The 17664-nt window shown below is 38.9% G+C and overlaps 1 protein-coding gene across 1 annotated transcript in view; it reads left to right on the top strand.

The window, feature by feature from the left end:
* The window catches only part of ULK2 (unc-51 like autophagy activating kinase 2), a 711692-nt gene that overhangs the window by 431650 nt on the left and 262378 nt on the right, over window positions 1-17664 (top strand). The window contains exon 13 of the mRNA XM_044054320.1: window positions 7499-7593. Within this exon, the coding sequence (XP_043910255.1) occupies window positions 7499-7593 (95 nt within the window). The remainder of the gene's footprint in view (window positions 1-7498; window positions 7594-17664) is intronic.

The raw sequence follows: 17664 nt of genomic DNA, 5'->3' as shown, positions 1-17664 counted from the left end.
TGTAGGCACACAAGTCAGTTGTATATACCTAGCACTATTACGCACCTACTTTCTCACCAGCCACAGTAAAAAATAGATGCATTTTATTTTCCATGGACTTAAAACTTGGTGAATGCCTTCCGTTCATTGTATTTAATTCAGAAATATTTCTATAGCAAGACAGTGCTATTCTTGTTTTAATAGCTCTTTGGTGATCAAGATGACCGTAACTGTCTTTGTTGGTAAATCTGGTCACACTTCCTCAATGCCTTTTACCACTACCCAAGTCTATTATAATGTAACAGTAAGAAAACTATTAAAAACTGTGAATATTTCAGTCTGGAGAGTACAGTTTTCATTTCTTAAAGTGAATCTTTTTTCATTTGAGCCCTAAATAGCTTAAACAAAAGCTAGAATGTGAAGCAGGAAAATCTTATCTACAGTGAAGGAGGAGATTTATGTCTTGGATTGCAACTCAGGGACTTAACCCCTCTGAAATGTCCAAACTTGATACTTTTAGAATGCTTGAACTATTTATCCTTATTAAATGTGATGTATTAATATGCCAGAATATAGCTTTCTGCAGGTTCCACCTGTGTCCCAGTGGCCTCCAATTGAAATTTTGTAAACAAGAATTATGATTCTCTCAGGATTAAGAGTGTGTGTACAAACATGAGAAATAACTACTAAGTCTGAGATTGTTGCATGGGAAAACATTATTTTAGCAGTAGTTACTTCAGCCAAAGGATTTAAATTCTGCAAGTCTTTTTTTAAGAAAGTAAAACCATGTTGACATGTTCACAGTTACAAACATTATTTATCACATATATTTGTATACAAATATTGTCCATCAAACATCACACAAATTGATCAGTTCCTGGCTTCCTTTAAACCTCACACTTTGTTCAGAACCTTATTCTGTGTGTATTGCTCTCACAATTTCCATTTTTTGTGTAATTTACTACTACCCTTCTCTAAAGATCCCACTTCCAGTTCTTTTAGTTCTGCTACAGTATTCACTACTTCAAGTAAAGTTGGTTTAGACTTTGATTTCCATGTTCTAGTAATTGCTTTTTGGCAGCCACCAGAATTAAGCTTAACAAGGCCTTACTTTTATGTAGGCAGTTCAGATCTTGTATCCCAGCTTGAAAAAAATGTCCTCAGTTATACCCATTTGCTCACCCAATGTTTCTGACAGACTACTCTGTAGGGAGTTTTTAAAATCTGCTAAACATGTGTTCCCAATTACCTCATTCCCATCACACTTCCAACATTTGCTATATACCCGAGGAAAAATTATGGAATCTGCTTGGAGTATAAAAATATGCAAATGCTTCCAAGCAAAGATCCTAAATCTTCTTGACTTTGTCAATATTTGGTAGGTATACATATGTCTTCCCATTGCTTATCCAGTCTAATTTCCCAGTCTTTTTAAATACCTCTTACTGATTCCTATAGTTATAGTTATTGTGCAGCATTTTATATGCCCTACTAATTATCCATTTTTTTACTGCAGCTTCTGTTCTTGATTCAATTAAAAAACTCTACCAGAGCAAGTCTTTCACTTAGGTTTCCCCTATTCCTTTCTCTTTGCCTGTACTCTGATATCAGTCTCTGATAGGGAGGACAGTCATCTAGCCTGCAGTCCATATTTCTTCTTGGCTTCTTACCACTCAGTTACCTTACTCTCTCTGGTTATTTGCTCCCAATATCTTGGTTCTTTTGTGAGTTTTCTGCACTAAATACCAGCTCTCTCTTGCCTATTCTCTGTACCCCCAATTGTAGTCATTCCTAAAGGCACAGTCTTTTTTTTCCATTTTCATGTTGAATAGTTCTTGGAATACTTTTTGCTATTTTGTAAATGTAATATTCTGCATGGCTGTTGTTATTCTCCTTAAGGACTTTCCTCCAAAATCCCACTTATTTCTTGAAATTCCCCCTGCTTCATCATCATCCCTTTCCACTTTGAATTGTAGCTTTCTTCTTGTGTTATTTATGTGAGTGAGCCTTAGCTATATAGCTCTAAATTATCCCTTCAGATCATCAGGCAGTCCTAAACCACCTCATTCTACTAGAAGGATCAACTTATCCCACTTGAATCTTCCTCTATTCCTGATAGAATACTTCAACTCTTTATTAATTACTATCCACGACTTCTCCTCTGGTTGGTAAAAATATGCCTGACCTCTATATAAAAACATCTTCGTCTACTTCTTCTTTCGTCTGCTCCCGTTAGGGGACACCACAGCGGATCATCTATTTCCATTTCTCCCTGTCCTTGGCTTCTTCCTGTGTCACACCAACTACCTGAATGTCCTCTGTCACCACATCCTTAAACCTTATCTTAGACCTTCCTCTTTTCCTCTTACCTGGCAACTCCATCCTTAGCATCCTTCTTCCAGTATACCCAGCATCACTCCTCGGCACATGTCCAAACCAATGCAGTCTTGCCTCTCTGGCTTTGTCTCCAAACCGTCCAACCTGAGCTGACCCTGTAATGTACTCATTCCTAATCCTGTCCATCCTCGTCACACCCAGTACAAATCTTAACATCTTTAACTCTGTCACCTCCAGCTCTGATGAAAGTCGTTTTGTCAGTGCCACCATCTCCAACCCATGTAACATAGCTGGTCTTACAACCGTCTTATAGACCTTCCCTTTTACTCTTACTGGTATCCATCTGTCACAAATCATTCCTAACACTGTTCTCTACCCACTGTACCCTGCCTGCACTCTCTTCTTCAGCTCTCTTCCACATCACCGTTACTCTGAATTGTTGATCCCAAGTATGTAAACTCATCCGCCTTCACCAACTCTACTCCCTGCATTCTCACCATTCCTCTGTCCTCCCTCTTATTCACACACATATATTCTGCCGTAGTCCTGCTGACTTTCATTCGTCTCCTCCCTAGAGCATATCTCCACCTGTCCAGGGTCTCCTCAACCTGTTCCCTACTCTCACTACAGATCACAATATCGTCTGAAAACATTGATAGTCCATGGGGACTCCTGTCTGATCTCATCTGTCAACTTGTCCAGCACCATTGCAAATAAGAAAGGGCTTCGAGATGATCCTTGATGTAATCCCACCTCCACCTTGAACATATCCATCAGCCCTAACACAGACCTCACCACTGTCACACTACCCTCATACGTATCTTGAACCACTCTTACATACTTCTCTGCCACTCCCAACTTCCCCATACAGTACCACAACTCCTCCCTAGGCACCCTGTCATATGCTTTCTCTAAGTCCAGAAAGACACAATGCAACTCCTTCTGACCTTCTCTATACTTCTCCAAGAACACCGTCAGAGCAAACATTGCATCTCTAGCGATCTTCTGTGGCATAAAACAATACCGCTGCTCACTAATCATCACCACCCTTCTTAACCTAGCTTCCACTACTTTGTTCCATAACTTCATGCTATGGCTAATCAATTTTATCCCCCGTATTCTTAAAAATCAGTACCAATACACTTCTCCACTCCTCAGGCATCCTCTCACTTTCCAAGATTTTGTTAATCTGGTTAAAAACTCCACTGCCATCTCCCCTAAACACCTCCATGCTTCCACAGGTATGTCATCTGGACCAACAGCCTTTCCATTCTTCATCATCTTCATAGCTGTCCTTGCTTCCTCCTTCCTAATTCATTGCACTTCCTGATTCACTATCCCCACGTCATCCAGCCTTCATTCATCAACCCCTCAAAGTATTCTTTCCATCTGCTCAACACACTCTCCTTGTTTGTGAGTATGTTTCCCTCATTATCCTTTATCACCCTAACCTGCTACACATCTTTCCCAGCTCGGACACTTTGTCTAGCCAATCAGTACAGGTCCTTTTCTCCCTCCTTAGTGTCCAACCTTTCATGCAACTCTCCACACACCTTATCCTTTGCCACTTCTGTCTTTACCATATGCCTCATTTCCTTGTACTCCTGTCTACTTTCTTGAACTGGCTGACAATCCCACTTCCTCTTTGCCAACCTCTTCCTCTGTGTACTGTTCTGTACTTCCTCGTTCCACCATCTGGTCTCCTTGTCCTCCTTCCTCTGTCCAGCTGTCACACCAAACACATTTCTAGCTGTCGCCTTTACCACCTCTGCTGCAGTTGCCCAGCTATCTGGTAACTCTTCACTGCCACCCAGTGCCTGTCTTAACTCTTCCCTGAACTCCACTTCACAATCATCCTTTTTCAACTTTCACCATTTGATCCTTGGCACTGCCCTCACTCCTCCTCTTCTTCTTGATTGCTAAAGTCATCCTACAGACCACCATCCTATGCTGCCTAACTGCGCTTTTCCCTGTCGCTACTATACAGTTTCCAATCTCCTTCAGACTGACCCTCCTGCATAGGATATAATTCACCTGTGCGCATCATTCTCCACACCTGTATGTTACCCTTTGCTCCTCCCTTTTCATAAAATACATGTTCAGTATAGCCATATCTATCCTTTTCACAAAATTCACAACAGTCTGACCTTCTACATTCCTCTCCTTAACACCATACCTACCCATCACCTCCTCATCCCCTCTATTCCCTTTGCCAACATGCCCATTGAAGGCCGCTCCAGTCACCTCTTTTTCATCCTTGGGTACATGCTCCACCACTTCGTCCAACTCACTGACTGTATATAAAAACAACCTGTATATAAAACTAAAGGGACTAAAAACATTTTCATTGTTATGTCTGACCTGTATATAAAACCGAAGAGACTAAAAACATTTTTATTGCTTTTATCTTGCTATCCACATCCAAAAACAAGAGCTTCCTTCCAGTTTCTCAGTTTCTGTATTAACTTTTTTAGTCTCTTCCCACATGTCCTTAGTCTCTTTCATATCCTTAGCTGCCATAACAAAATCCTTTTTCACCCATACTCCTAAGTACTTCATTTTATCATATCCATATAAGTATAGGTATTGCTGAACCAATTCATGTGTGGCTACCTAGTTTGCAGCTATAGCCTTTGTTTTGTCCTCATTAATTTTATATCACAAAAGACTTGAACCTGTCTCAGAATGTTCCACAACACCGAGACATCTTTTTCTGGTTTTATCAGGTACAAAATTATATCATCTACAGCTAAAGCCAACTTTTCTAGATTACCATACCAATATCACAGAATATCTGAATCCCTTATTTTCTTTGCCAATGGCTCTAAATATAACACAAATAACAAAAGGAAAGAGGATATCCCTGCCTGGTTCCACTGTTCAGACAGAACTTAACAGAGAGGAATCCTACCACTATAGTTTTTGCCTCCAATCTCTTATATAGCCACTTAATTAACCTTATTATTCATAGGTTCATAGGTGCGCACCAAGTTAACGACAAGGGCCTTTTTAATCCTAGCTATGCATCGCAAATCTCTGACAAGTTCTGATACCCTCGATGAGTGTAAGCAGGGGTTTGGGAGATTAAACATTTACACACAGGGGCCTAGGAGACGGACCATTTACAGGTTGCCTGTGTCCATTAAAGACATATGTGCCAAATCAGGGATGGATTTCTTCTTCTCCATCCAACTGTCCAATTTACAGTTGAATTGGATTAGGGAGGAACTCTGCTTCACATGGATGAGGAGCCTGTTCCAGAGAAGGGATAGTCTCTGTGATATATAACCGTCTCTTCAGCAGGTCCTATTTATATCACAAGTAAGGTTTAAGGGCTGGCAGATCTGCTGTGGTAGTCTTGGAACCCTTATACTGTCAGTCTGATCTTGCCAGCCCCTCTGTCAAGGCTGCACTGGAAGTCATTAATTAACAGTATAACATCACATACAGTCAGATCATTTGTCAGGTGTCAGCAAAGAAGGTAGAACCTTGCGTCATTCTAACCAAAGAGGACAGTGTGCTTTGGGTATTGGTAAGAGAAGAAGTAGAAGGCTTGCTCATGGAGGTCTGGAAATCCAAGTCTTCTGTGACTATTTGACTTGAGATCTCCCCTAAAAGAGAAACAAAAAATAGTGGTAATAGAATCCCCAGAGGGCTGGGCTAGGTGTGGAGCCAGTCACAGCACTGATTTGTATCTCATTATTTAGGGAAAACAGGTTGCTGTGCAGCCTGCTTTGTTGAGGGAGCAATCTGAGAGCTGTGTAACCCATCCAGTACTAATGGGTTGAGCATGCCTTACAACACATCCACACATTGGCAGGTAATTAATTCTGTGTGCTTGGTTATTGGAGTTTACTGCACAACTGGAAGGCAGATGGCTACATCATCATCTGGAAGGAGAAAGGATCATATTGTTTGCTGAGAAGATCCACCCTGATGTCAATTTTTTTCTCAAAACAAAGTGATTTTTTTCACTTTAATACAGCCTTAAGAATGCCACATACAAAGAAAATAGAATTTAAGTAGTTCCTTTGATTTCTGCTTGTAGTGGTTCATACACATCAGTCTGTCTTAACATTTTTTTTGTGGAATCTCTTGTTGTTTCTAATATCTTGTGTTATTTGTCATAGCATCTGCAAAATCAAGTAGACTTGGAAGGATAACTACAATTCATACACTCACTCATTCATTCACTTGTTCATTTCTTTTCATTTATCAAAAAGTCAGTATAAAAAACTACATTTATAAGTCTTGGACAGGAAATGTTCCAGAGGTTACCAGACAGAATAATTTTGATAAAATAGTAACAGAAGCAGTGTGCCACTAGACAGGTATAGACTTTTGCCACCTTAAGAAGACATGTCACTGTTTGTTTCTACAGGGCCAGTAAAAAGTTTTAAACCTAGATAGTGACCACAGTCAGTGTTTTTTTACATGTATTATCAGTTGTGTATGATTTCATGTATAAGGTTAAATATGTGACTTGGAAGTTGGAGTATTAACAAAAGTGCTAAATAGGTTAGTGTTTTTTGTGTGCGTTATCAGTTGTATATAACTGATTTCACATATGAGGTTGAATATGTGATTGGGAAGTTGGAGTCTGAACAAAAGCAGTTAAACTACTATTTCAAGCCAAAAATACCAATTCACTTAAAAGTGCAGTGTAAGATAGCCTCTGATAAAAATCAAAGGGTGTCACTGCAGGAGGTAAACTAGTATTGTTGCTGGAAATGTTCGAAAAGTAAGAAGTCAGAATACTGTCCTCTCTAAATTAGAGAAAGAAATAATATAGCATGTGTTCTCACCACAGTGCTCTCTGTTGTCTTATGTACCCTTAATGCTACAAGAGGTGCTATTACTAACTATAAAACAAAATCATGTAGCATGGCAGTCCCATCTCCCACAGACAGTTTTTTTTTTTTGGGGGGGGGGGGTGGTAATACAACTTGGACACAACATCCATTTAATGTGACACAGAGCTATAATAATGACATTCTTGGGGGTGTCTTTGAGTATTTTTCTTGTTTAATCATCACGAAAGTAAGCAGTAATAATACTTAATACCAACCATTTTCTTAATTTGCAGTACTTGACAGTTAGATGATGACAATGATGATGATCATGATGATGATCATGATGATGATGAAGAAAACTAAGAATATATTAACCTTTCTGTTTGCAGCTTGCCCTGTGCCTGTACCAGCACCAACGCATCCTGGCTCTGCTTCTGGCAGCTCATGTGGCAGTTCTCCATCATGCCGATTTGCTTCTCCTCCTGTAAGTTGTGTTTGCTTTGTCTACACATCTTGTTTTGTGTTTCATTGCCTGTGCAAGTTACCAGAGATGAGCATTTGGTGAGAAATTAATAGTCTGCCAGAAATAAACTCAAAGGTTCCACTTTTAACCCATGCAGAGGTTTATTTATCAAAAAGCATATTCATACTAGAGTAAAACAACTTTTTTGTTGTATGACTTTATAAACTTAGTACAGTTTAGTTTTGTGAAAGGGTTCTTAAAATATTATTCAAGCCATAAATATTGGGAACAGATGTTCATAAACATAAGGTATGACCTGATTTTTTTTTTTTTTTTTTTGAGAACTATTATTGAGGGGAAAATATACCTTCAGGAACTGCTGTGGTGCGTTTCCCTGACAGTTTTCTGTACAGAACCAGTTTTCCTCTTCATAGGGGTCACCACAGCAGATCACCTGTCCGCTCATGATTGGCAGTGGAGTTTTACGGTGTTGAGTTGCCAGCCCGGCGCCCAACCTTCCACAGAAGGCACACACACGCATGTACTCACGCCTAGGGCAAATTTAGAGTGTCCAATCCACCTACAGCATGTCTTTGGGATGTGGGAGGAAACCGGAGCACCCGGAGGAAACCCACGCGACCACAGGGAAGACATGCAGACTCCGCACAAGAAGGCACCCCAGCCGAGGATAGAACCGGAGAACCTCTTGCTGTGAGGCGGCAGCGCTACCCGCTGCACCACCGTTTCTCTTCTTTCTTATTTAATATCATTCACATCTCTTTAACTATTAATAGCATATCCTTAATATTTCATCTTTCGGTTCCATATATTCTGTCCCCAGCAAACTATAATAACAAATTCCTTTTTCGTTTTTTGGAAAAATTCTCAGAAATATTTTGTAGTACATGGAGAGTGGTGATTACACTCTGATATTCTGCAAAAGATGCATCAGTTAAGCACTACTATAGTGCAAGACCAGATCTTAAATGGTAAGCACCCCCTGTTTAACTTGTTAATGTGGTCTTGCTCTAGGCCTTCAAATCTGTCAGTACTGACCAGCAAAGACAGGGGCAGAATAAACATAGATTTGTGTCTGCCTCCTGTCTGCACAGATAATATGTACCTGACTTCCTGTTATAAATGTAGAAAGTATGAAGAATAGCAGGATGTATATTCAACTGCAGTTCTGGAAGAATACAAAGTCTGAAACTGAAATGTATATCATTGTTTAGTGACTTCAATCCTCAGTGGTTTAACTAAAAACTACATATTTTATGAAGAACAGACCAAACATATGAGGTAAAAGTCTGGACATTTTGCAAAAATTGTATATTTGAGAGGCATGACATGGTGAGGGTAAACTTAAGAGATTATGTTACACTGCCTTTCTGACAGCAGTCTCTAATTGCTTTAAACGCAGTAAAACACTTGCCATTTTTTTCCCTGAAAGTAGTACATGGAGCAGATAAAGCCCCATGCACTAGAAAGAATTATGATCAAGTCTCCAATCGTAACCTTTAATTATGTGTTCTTTATATGGATGCCAAGGTTCACCTCTCAAGCTACATTTCTTGGCATCCATATCTCGAATACATAATAAGCAGGTTATGATCAGTGTCCTGATCATAATCCTCTGTGTAATCTATATTATGAGTCGGTAGGCTCCAATTTTAATTTCAGTCCTACCTCCCTTTTTAATAAATAAATAAATATCATAATAATGTATTTTTAAATCATCTCTCAAATAACCCATTTAATAGTTTTAAAGTTATAATTCTTTTATCCACATCCATTTCTTTGTAAAATTCATAGCCATTACTGTCTGAACCAGGTACACTCATTTTTTAATACCTTGCAGTGCATCCCTATATTCTTGGGTTTCTATATTTTACAAAATTGCTTATATATTACTTCTTCCTGCCTTCTCAACTTCCTGTAATGTTTTTTTCCTATACTTTTTTCTTCATGCAGATTTATAACATAATTTTCCATTTCTTCCATAATTTCTTTCAAAGTACACCGTATAGTCCCTTATTAACACTAATCATTTTTTCTTTAATCCTTTTAATATTTTTTCCCAAAATGCTAAAATGTCTTAACTTCTGCCTTGTAATAAACTCTTAGTTTAAAAATCAAATAACTTATTTTGTTATAGTTTCCCCTATCCATTTTTTCTTTAATCATGCAGTCATCTTATTGTTTCCTATCCCTTCCTCATATTCTTTTAAAAATCTACATATTTACATTAATGTTATATATTTGTTCTTATACTTCCTACCACCTATCCAAATCTTTATAAACATCTGTCATTGATGAATGCTCCTCAAAAAAAAAACCTCAGTCTTAAACCATTCCTCTTTGTATCTTCTGCACAGTTAGATAATTTACATTGAGTAGCAGAATGATATGAAAAAATGTCCTCCAAAAGTTTTTGAACTGAGTTACTTCAATCCCTCTGAAAACAATGCATAATCAGTATTTGCCCTAATTCTACCTCTCTTAATTGTATCTAGCATCTCATCTCTCATCATTCTGCAACATAAAATGTCTGTCTTTACATTACCTATTGCTTTTTTCAAATTACAATTGAAGTCTCCAATTACAGCTATATCTTTATTGATCATTATAAACGTGTGAGTTTCTTCAAATATTTCTCTTTTTTTGTTCGAGTATATGCATGTAATGCAATCATTCTCAATATATTATCACAATAACTTTCATCACATACTACACATCTCCCAGGTTTAAGAACAAAAAAAATCTAGCACCTTAATTTCAGGTCTTTTAACCAAAATTAGTACTCCTGAACATAAGTCTTCTTCAAAAGTCTAACAAATCTTTCTTCACCATATAGCCTTTACCCACTCTATCTAACATCTAATAAGCATATAAGATCACAAGCCTGTTTACAAAAAAAGTTAAACTAAATCAACAAATCTTGTTTATTATTCAAGTTACGTTTAATGATAAGATTCTTAATTCAGCCCTTCCCTTTTTGCAGTTATTTCTGCAACATTTTTATTTTGCTTTTTTTCACAGTTTTGCCTATAGTAGCATTTTCTGTCTCATTGCCATATTCCTCCTCCCCTTCTTCATTGACTCGGATTGTCAAACTGATTCTCTATTGCAACATTTATAATGTCACTATTTTTCAACTTGTTCATAATTAATGTTCCCATATCTTCATGACCCCCTGTCTTCCTTCCTTTTTACTTAATATAACTTCATCATTCTCTTTTTTAGACATTTCTACTGCATTTTCTCGTATTCTTATCACAATCAAGCCAAAAATGCTCCATGTCCCACATCTCCTGCATTTTGTTAAACATTTCTTAATTCCATATCCTATATTCCCACATTGATAGCACCTTCTTTTAGGACACTCATTACTTATAATAATCACTTAATCCACGCTAAAAACATATTTTGGGTTGCCCCTAGTATCTCAACATATTCCATTCTTTCTACTTGTAATAACAAAACTAGGTAAATGCAGTACTTTTCCTTCTTTACAGTCCAGACATACCATAATTTCCCAACCCTCATTCCACAATGTATGAACTTCAAAGCTTTTTTATCTTCATACACAGATTTACACTGCTGTTCAAAATAGTGTATTTTATTTTCAGCAACATCAGCAGTTAGAAATTGCAACTGTAATTTTCTTTAAAACATTTAAATAGTTATTTTAATAAAACTATTCCATGGAAAAGAAAAAAATATATTGTCAGATGTAAAGCCACAGACTTTTCTGCACATTGAGTTCTTAAATGTAACCTCATAGAAAGTCTCAGTTCCAAAATGAATAAAAGCCCTAATGTCTTTTGGTTCATAACTCAGGAGGGCTTAAGACATTTCCCCTTATGTAATGTCTGTCAATCATGTTTCCCTTTTTCTATTCTTTCCTCACTACAGTTTTTTGTCTCTCGGCATTCTTTAAATTTTTCATGACAATAGTTCCTTTAGCCATGACAGTTGCATATGAAACAGCTTCTACAGCTGTGATATCAGTCGTAGTATTTTTAAACAAGTCGGTATATTTTTGTTTACCATCTTTCTTCTGAATTTCATTTTCCCTGAGTAATCCATTGTCTACAATTGTTTGTACCAAACTCCTTGCTATTTGCATCTCCATATCATCAAGGAATGGTTCAGGCAAAATGTCCGACCAGGAAATGGATTCAGTGGCCTAGGCAGCGTGACATTTCCCTGTGGTACATTTGACTGGGGACACATGGCTGAAGTGACATTCAGTTGCAGAGAAATATGGCTGTTTGCCAATTCTCAGCTAGAGTGTCTTCTGTGTGGAGACATGCGTGAATGGGCATACCTTCGATGAAGGTTGTGCGTCAGGGCCAGCAACTCGGCACGTAAAAATCTACTGCCAGTGATTAGCGGACCGGAGTTCCACTGTAGCAACCCCTAACCGGGAAAAGCCAAAAGACACAACAACAACAACAACGACTGTTGTTCCTGACTTTTAGTGGAGAATGCTAAATAGTGTGTAGCAGCTTAGTAGTTACTATTTTTGTCTTCATAACCTGTATAACAATACATAATAGTGTAGTGTATGTTATAATAGCTTGGTATCAACTGCAGTTACCTTTTTGTTTTTTTTTTTTCTCTGCTATCCTTGCATTTTGTGTTGTTCATAGAATTGTGCTGTTTCTTACAAGGTATGTTGCTCCTCCCCTGCATTCTCTATCTCAGTTACTTGGTAAACAGAGTGTTTTAAAACTTCAGACCTAATATTAACTTTCTTTTCCTTTTTACTTCCAGTCCCCTCAGCAAAGGTTACATCCTGTGTCTTGGCCAACCTCCAATCAACCCAAGGCTGTCTCATTGCCCTGTACTGTGAGACCCTGCGTCGGTGGAACACTAAAGTGCTTTCAGCTACACTAGTTGTTTTAAAACTTCAGACCTAATACTAACTTCCTTTTCCTTTTTACTTTCAGTCCCCTCAGCAAAAGTTACATCCTGTGTCTTGGCCAACCGCCAATCAACCCAAGGCTGTCTCATTGTCCTGTACTGTGAGACCCTGTGTCGGTGGAACACTAAAGTGCTTTCAGCTACACTAGTGTATGTTAGAGTTGTATTTAATCTGTCCTCCAAACTGAAGACTGTTTCCCCTTTCACTGTACACGTGCACACTACTGGTCCCCCCCCATTTCTCTCTTCCTATAGTACTCCTAGGTCAATTACTTAAAACTACTTTCTATTGGATAAAGTTTACCTATGTACCTGCAACCCATACTTCTTTTGTTTTTCCCTGCAGAAGTGGTGGTCCTTTTCACCACTCTGTACCAGATTAGTAGCATAACATTTGTAGTTGTTAGGAAAATACTACACCACACTGTCCTGAAATTAACTTAGCTTGGATTTCCTGTTTTCTTTTTAGCAACTGGCTTAGTTCAGTTTTTCTGACTCACAATCTTGCATTACTTTGTGTCTGCCCCCCCCCCCACCTTGAACCTGCACACCTCCCCTCCCACTCCTGCTTAATTACAGAGGTATCAAAAAGCCTGATGTAGAACGGCACCATTTTTTGACTTAGCTTTTCTGCCTTGCTTCATAGGAATCCCCAGTATTGTGCTCGCATGTAAGTAGCCCACTGCCCTCTAGGTGGCTCCATACTATTAGTGCATCCAAGTGCCCCACCTGCCCACTAGGTGGCTCCATACTATTAGCTTTAGGATATCTAAATCCCTTTACCTACTCTTCATCGAATCCTCCTAACACAGTTCTTAGTCATCTCTTTACTATTGTTCTCTCTCACACTGTGGTCCCAGTATAACCATACAAATATGTCCTCATATCACCCTGCTGTAATCCCACTTCTATCTTTTTTTAAGCCTCTTACCTTATTATATATCTCACCACACTTACCTTCAGACTTCAGCACTCAACTGATTGATTGTTCTCCTCGATCATCTTCTTCTTTCGTCTCTACCTGCTACGTTCACCCTGTGGGCTCACTCCGCTCCCCTACCCTGCCCTCAATTTCCACCCACCCCCAGTTGTCCTACACTTATTATCACCTTGCCACTCCCCTCATCTGACAACACTCCCACTCATTGGAATCAATCAGCATTAACCAAGCATTCACAGGACTCAGCCCTATTACTCAAACTCTCTCCAGTCTCTCACTATATGCTAATTATAAACACCCCAACTCTGTTTTAAACAAGCATTACTCAAATACCCCTGCAATGCCTTCACATACTTTTAACAAGTCTTCAAACTCTAATCCTATTTGCTGCCTAATACCCCCACTTATAATTCTCTGTCTCCTCACAGCCTATGAATACCAACACCTCCCTAGCACCTACTACCCTAGAACAAAAACCAGTACTACTAATCAGCCACATAATTCTAACCAACCACTACCCCACCTCTCACCAAACTCTTCTAACACAAAAACTCAACATCCCATTTGTGCTTCATATATTAATCCTAAAACTAAATACTACCACAAACTCTTATTAAAACTCCAGAAACTTGCTATTAGATTAGTACCTAACCTCATAGTGGATGGTGACATCCACCCTAACCCAGGCCCAACCCCACCTGTTACTATCAGCCCCGCAAATAACACCCATACTAGCCTACGAAACTCAAATAATGCCTCCAACTCACTCCTAGTGTGTCACCTAAACATTAGAAGTATAAACAAGAAAATTCACTACTTACATGCCCTCCTGGATGTCCACTTCCCTGATATACTATGCCTTACCGAGACCAGGCTCAAGCCTACTACCATTGATAATGAGATTATACCCCAGGGTACAATATATTAAGACTTGATCACATCTCTAAGAAAGGAGGGGGGTAGCCATCTTGTATAAATCCACTCGGGAAGTATCCAGAACTAGTACCCCAAATGCCTTGTTTACTAACAATGCAGAAATACTCATCACAAAGGTCCAACTCAACATACGCAAATCTATAAACATTGCATGTATCTATATTCCCCCAGATGACAACACAAATACCTTGGAGGGTATCCTCCAATGGCTGTCCACTGACTGCCCCCAGGAAACTGTTATTCTCGGGGATGTTAATATCGACTGGAATACTTGCTCTTCAGACTTCCCCTCCAACCATATAAATTTGCATGGCTTCTCCCAGATGATATCTTCCCCAACCAGAATCAATAAGCCTAACAAAAAGGAAAGTATCCTAGACCTGATATTAATAAACAACCTACGCCAGAAATATAAAACAGGCACCCTACCTGAGGACTTTAGCGATCACTTCCTGACCTATATAATCAGAAAAAGAAATGACATCCCTCAACAATTTTCCTTTAAAACCATTAGAAGTTGTAAGAACTTTATTCAGACTAAATTTCAGAATGAACTTAACACATGTGACTGGTCCAACCTACAGCTACTTCCACTAGGTGAAGCGGTCTCATACTTTAACTCTACATTTCTTGCTGTCCTGGATAACCATGCTCCCCCACGCACTATCAGAACCAATAACACAGTAGCACCATGGCTGTCCAATGATACAAGACAAAAATTATTAGCAGAAACAAAGCGTGGACCTCCTGGAGAATCACTAAATCCCCAAAAGACCACCTTATATTTAAACAGCTGAGAAATGATGCAAAGAAGTCTGTTATGCTAGACAAAAAGAATTACTACTGTAATCTGCAACAAAAGTACCAAAGTCAACCACAAAAATTCTTGTCAGGCATAAACAAACTTCTCCACCCATGCCAATCAACTACCCCTACCCCCTTAACTACCCTCCAACAACCTCCTAAAATTGTTGCTAACACCTTTAGCACTTTCTTTACAGAAACCATGCAATCCCTAGCCAGTAAACTATCTCCATATACCCCAAGTGCCACCAACCCCACACCTGATAATAAGATCCCCTTTAAGCTTGATCCAGTACCAACATTAAGTCCCTACTTAAAAAAACTGAAACCCACCACCCTTTCAGCAGACCTACTACCTGCAGAATATCTCCAAAAAGCCGCTAATGAAATACCATACCCCATATCAATTTTAATCAGTAGAACTATCCACGAAGCCTATATCCCCTCACATCCGGAAAATCTCCCACATTGTTCCTCTTCATAAAGTGGGAGATTCCACTGAACTTTTAAATTATAGGCCTATAGTCATTCTGTCTCCCTTGGCTAAAATAATGTAAAAATGTGTCCACAAGCAATTTCTTGCCTATCTGAATCAAAATACTCTCTAGCCCCCTCCAAGCACGGATTTAGACCTTGCTGTAGTACAACCTCAGCCCTTCTCTCCCTCTCTCATACAATCAAACAAAAACCATAATGACAACAAGCTCTCCTCAGCCCTGATATGGTAAATCACCAGCTACTCTTAAACACATTAAAATCACTCTCCATAGAATACCTAGCAATTACCTGGTTTCATTCTTACCTAAGTGACAGACAACAAGCTGTACTGTGGAAGAATAACCTATCATCCCTTTTACCAGTCACCCTTGGAGTCCCACAGAGATCTATATTAGGTCCCCTCCTATTCTCCATATTCATTTATGACCTGTATAATGTCATCCCTGATGCAACTTGTATTCAGTATGCAGATGACTCAACCCTAATCTGCTCTGCCACCTCCCCCACAGATTTACAATCCTTGTCCCAAATCACTTTCAACAAAGTAGAGAACTGGCTCACTGGTCGCCAACTACTATTAAACCCAAATAAAACCAAACTATTACTCTTCTCCCCCCTCGCAAAGTCCCCTCACCACCTCTCACCATAATATCTAACAATGGTACCATAATTTACCCAGAACCAAGTACTAAACTATTGGGAGTGATCATCGACAACAACCTCAAATTTGATGCTCACGTAGTCAAAACTATTAAAGCAGTTAATAAAAAAGTTAGGCTCTTTATATAGGATTAAACCATTCTTAACCCTACCTGCTAGAACTGTTATTGCCCATACACATCTGCTATAAACCCTTCTTTATGCCTCACCCATCTTCGTAAACCTAAGCAAATCAAACCTCAATACATTTACTAGGTGCTACAATAACATTGCCAGATTTGCCACAGGATCAGCTTATACTGAAAAATATCATTACCCCCTACAGAAACCTAAAATCCTTTCGCTCTTCCAAAAAGTTGCTAGTGCAAAGTGATAAAACCAACAATTCAGCTGGTGAATCACTATTGTCCAGCTCTGCTGGTAAAAACTGGAACCTACATCCTGCTGAACTCACCACTGGACCCCTCCTTAACCCAATTCAAAAAATCCCTTAGGAAATACCTAAAAATGCAGTGGCTTTGTCCCTGTACAAACCCTGACTAACCCCCACTCAAACATAATTCATAAATGAGAACCTCATTACAAGAATAAAACTCTGACTCTCTGTTTAAAATTCTACCTACCGGAAAGATTTAAAGTTAACACTACACCATGTATGATAACCACCTTAATATATGTGTTTTCCTTTTTCAGATGAAATCTTTAACTATTTCTTTCTCAGCTACTTGCCTCCAACCTTTACTGTGTGTACGTGAGAAAAACATGTACCTGTGTGTACATATCATTAAACAAGTCAGTGTTGTGATAACTCACTGTAATAATTTCACTGTATTTACACTTGTTTTTGTACATTTGGAGCTTTTCTTCCCAGGCCTCCGCTGAAAACGGACCTGTATCCAGTCAGACTTTCCCGGTTAACAGATGTAAAATAAAAATAAATAAAAATTAAATAAATAAATACCACTTTGGGTCTCCTCTGAAAAAAGCTACTAGCCTAGTGGGGATTAACGTTGTCAACAAGGATAAATAAATAAATAAAACATAAATAAGTATATTTTAGCACATATTTTTACACTCCTTGCTGTCACTGTCTGTCAGTCATTAGCCCCTTCCATTGCCAGTTGGCCATTCATTCCCCAGCACAAGGATGAGCATCAACCAGTCAGGGCCATTATTCAGACAGGAATCTGTGGTGGTTGGAGGTTTTTCTTCTTTTTTCCAGTCTTAATACATGCTCCCAGTAAGGCAAAGGAGAAGGCATACAATGAGGAGATGGTAGTGGCCATCTCCACACTTTTACAAGCAGCATTCCCTCTCAGTCATCC

The sequence above is a fragment of the Protopterus annectens genome, chromosome 13.part0 (genome assembly GCF_019279795.1).
Source record: "Protopterus annectens isolate FY-2018-M chromosome 13.part0, PAN1.0, whole genome shotgun sequence".
In the NCBI taxonomy this organism is placed as follows: Eukaryota; Metazoa; Chordata; order Ceratodontiformes; family Protopteridae; genus Protopterus; species Protopterus annectens.
This window is presented reverse-complemented; position numbering and strand designations above follow the sequence as displayed.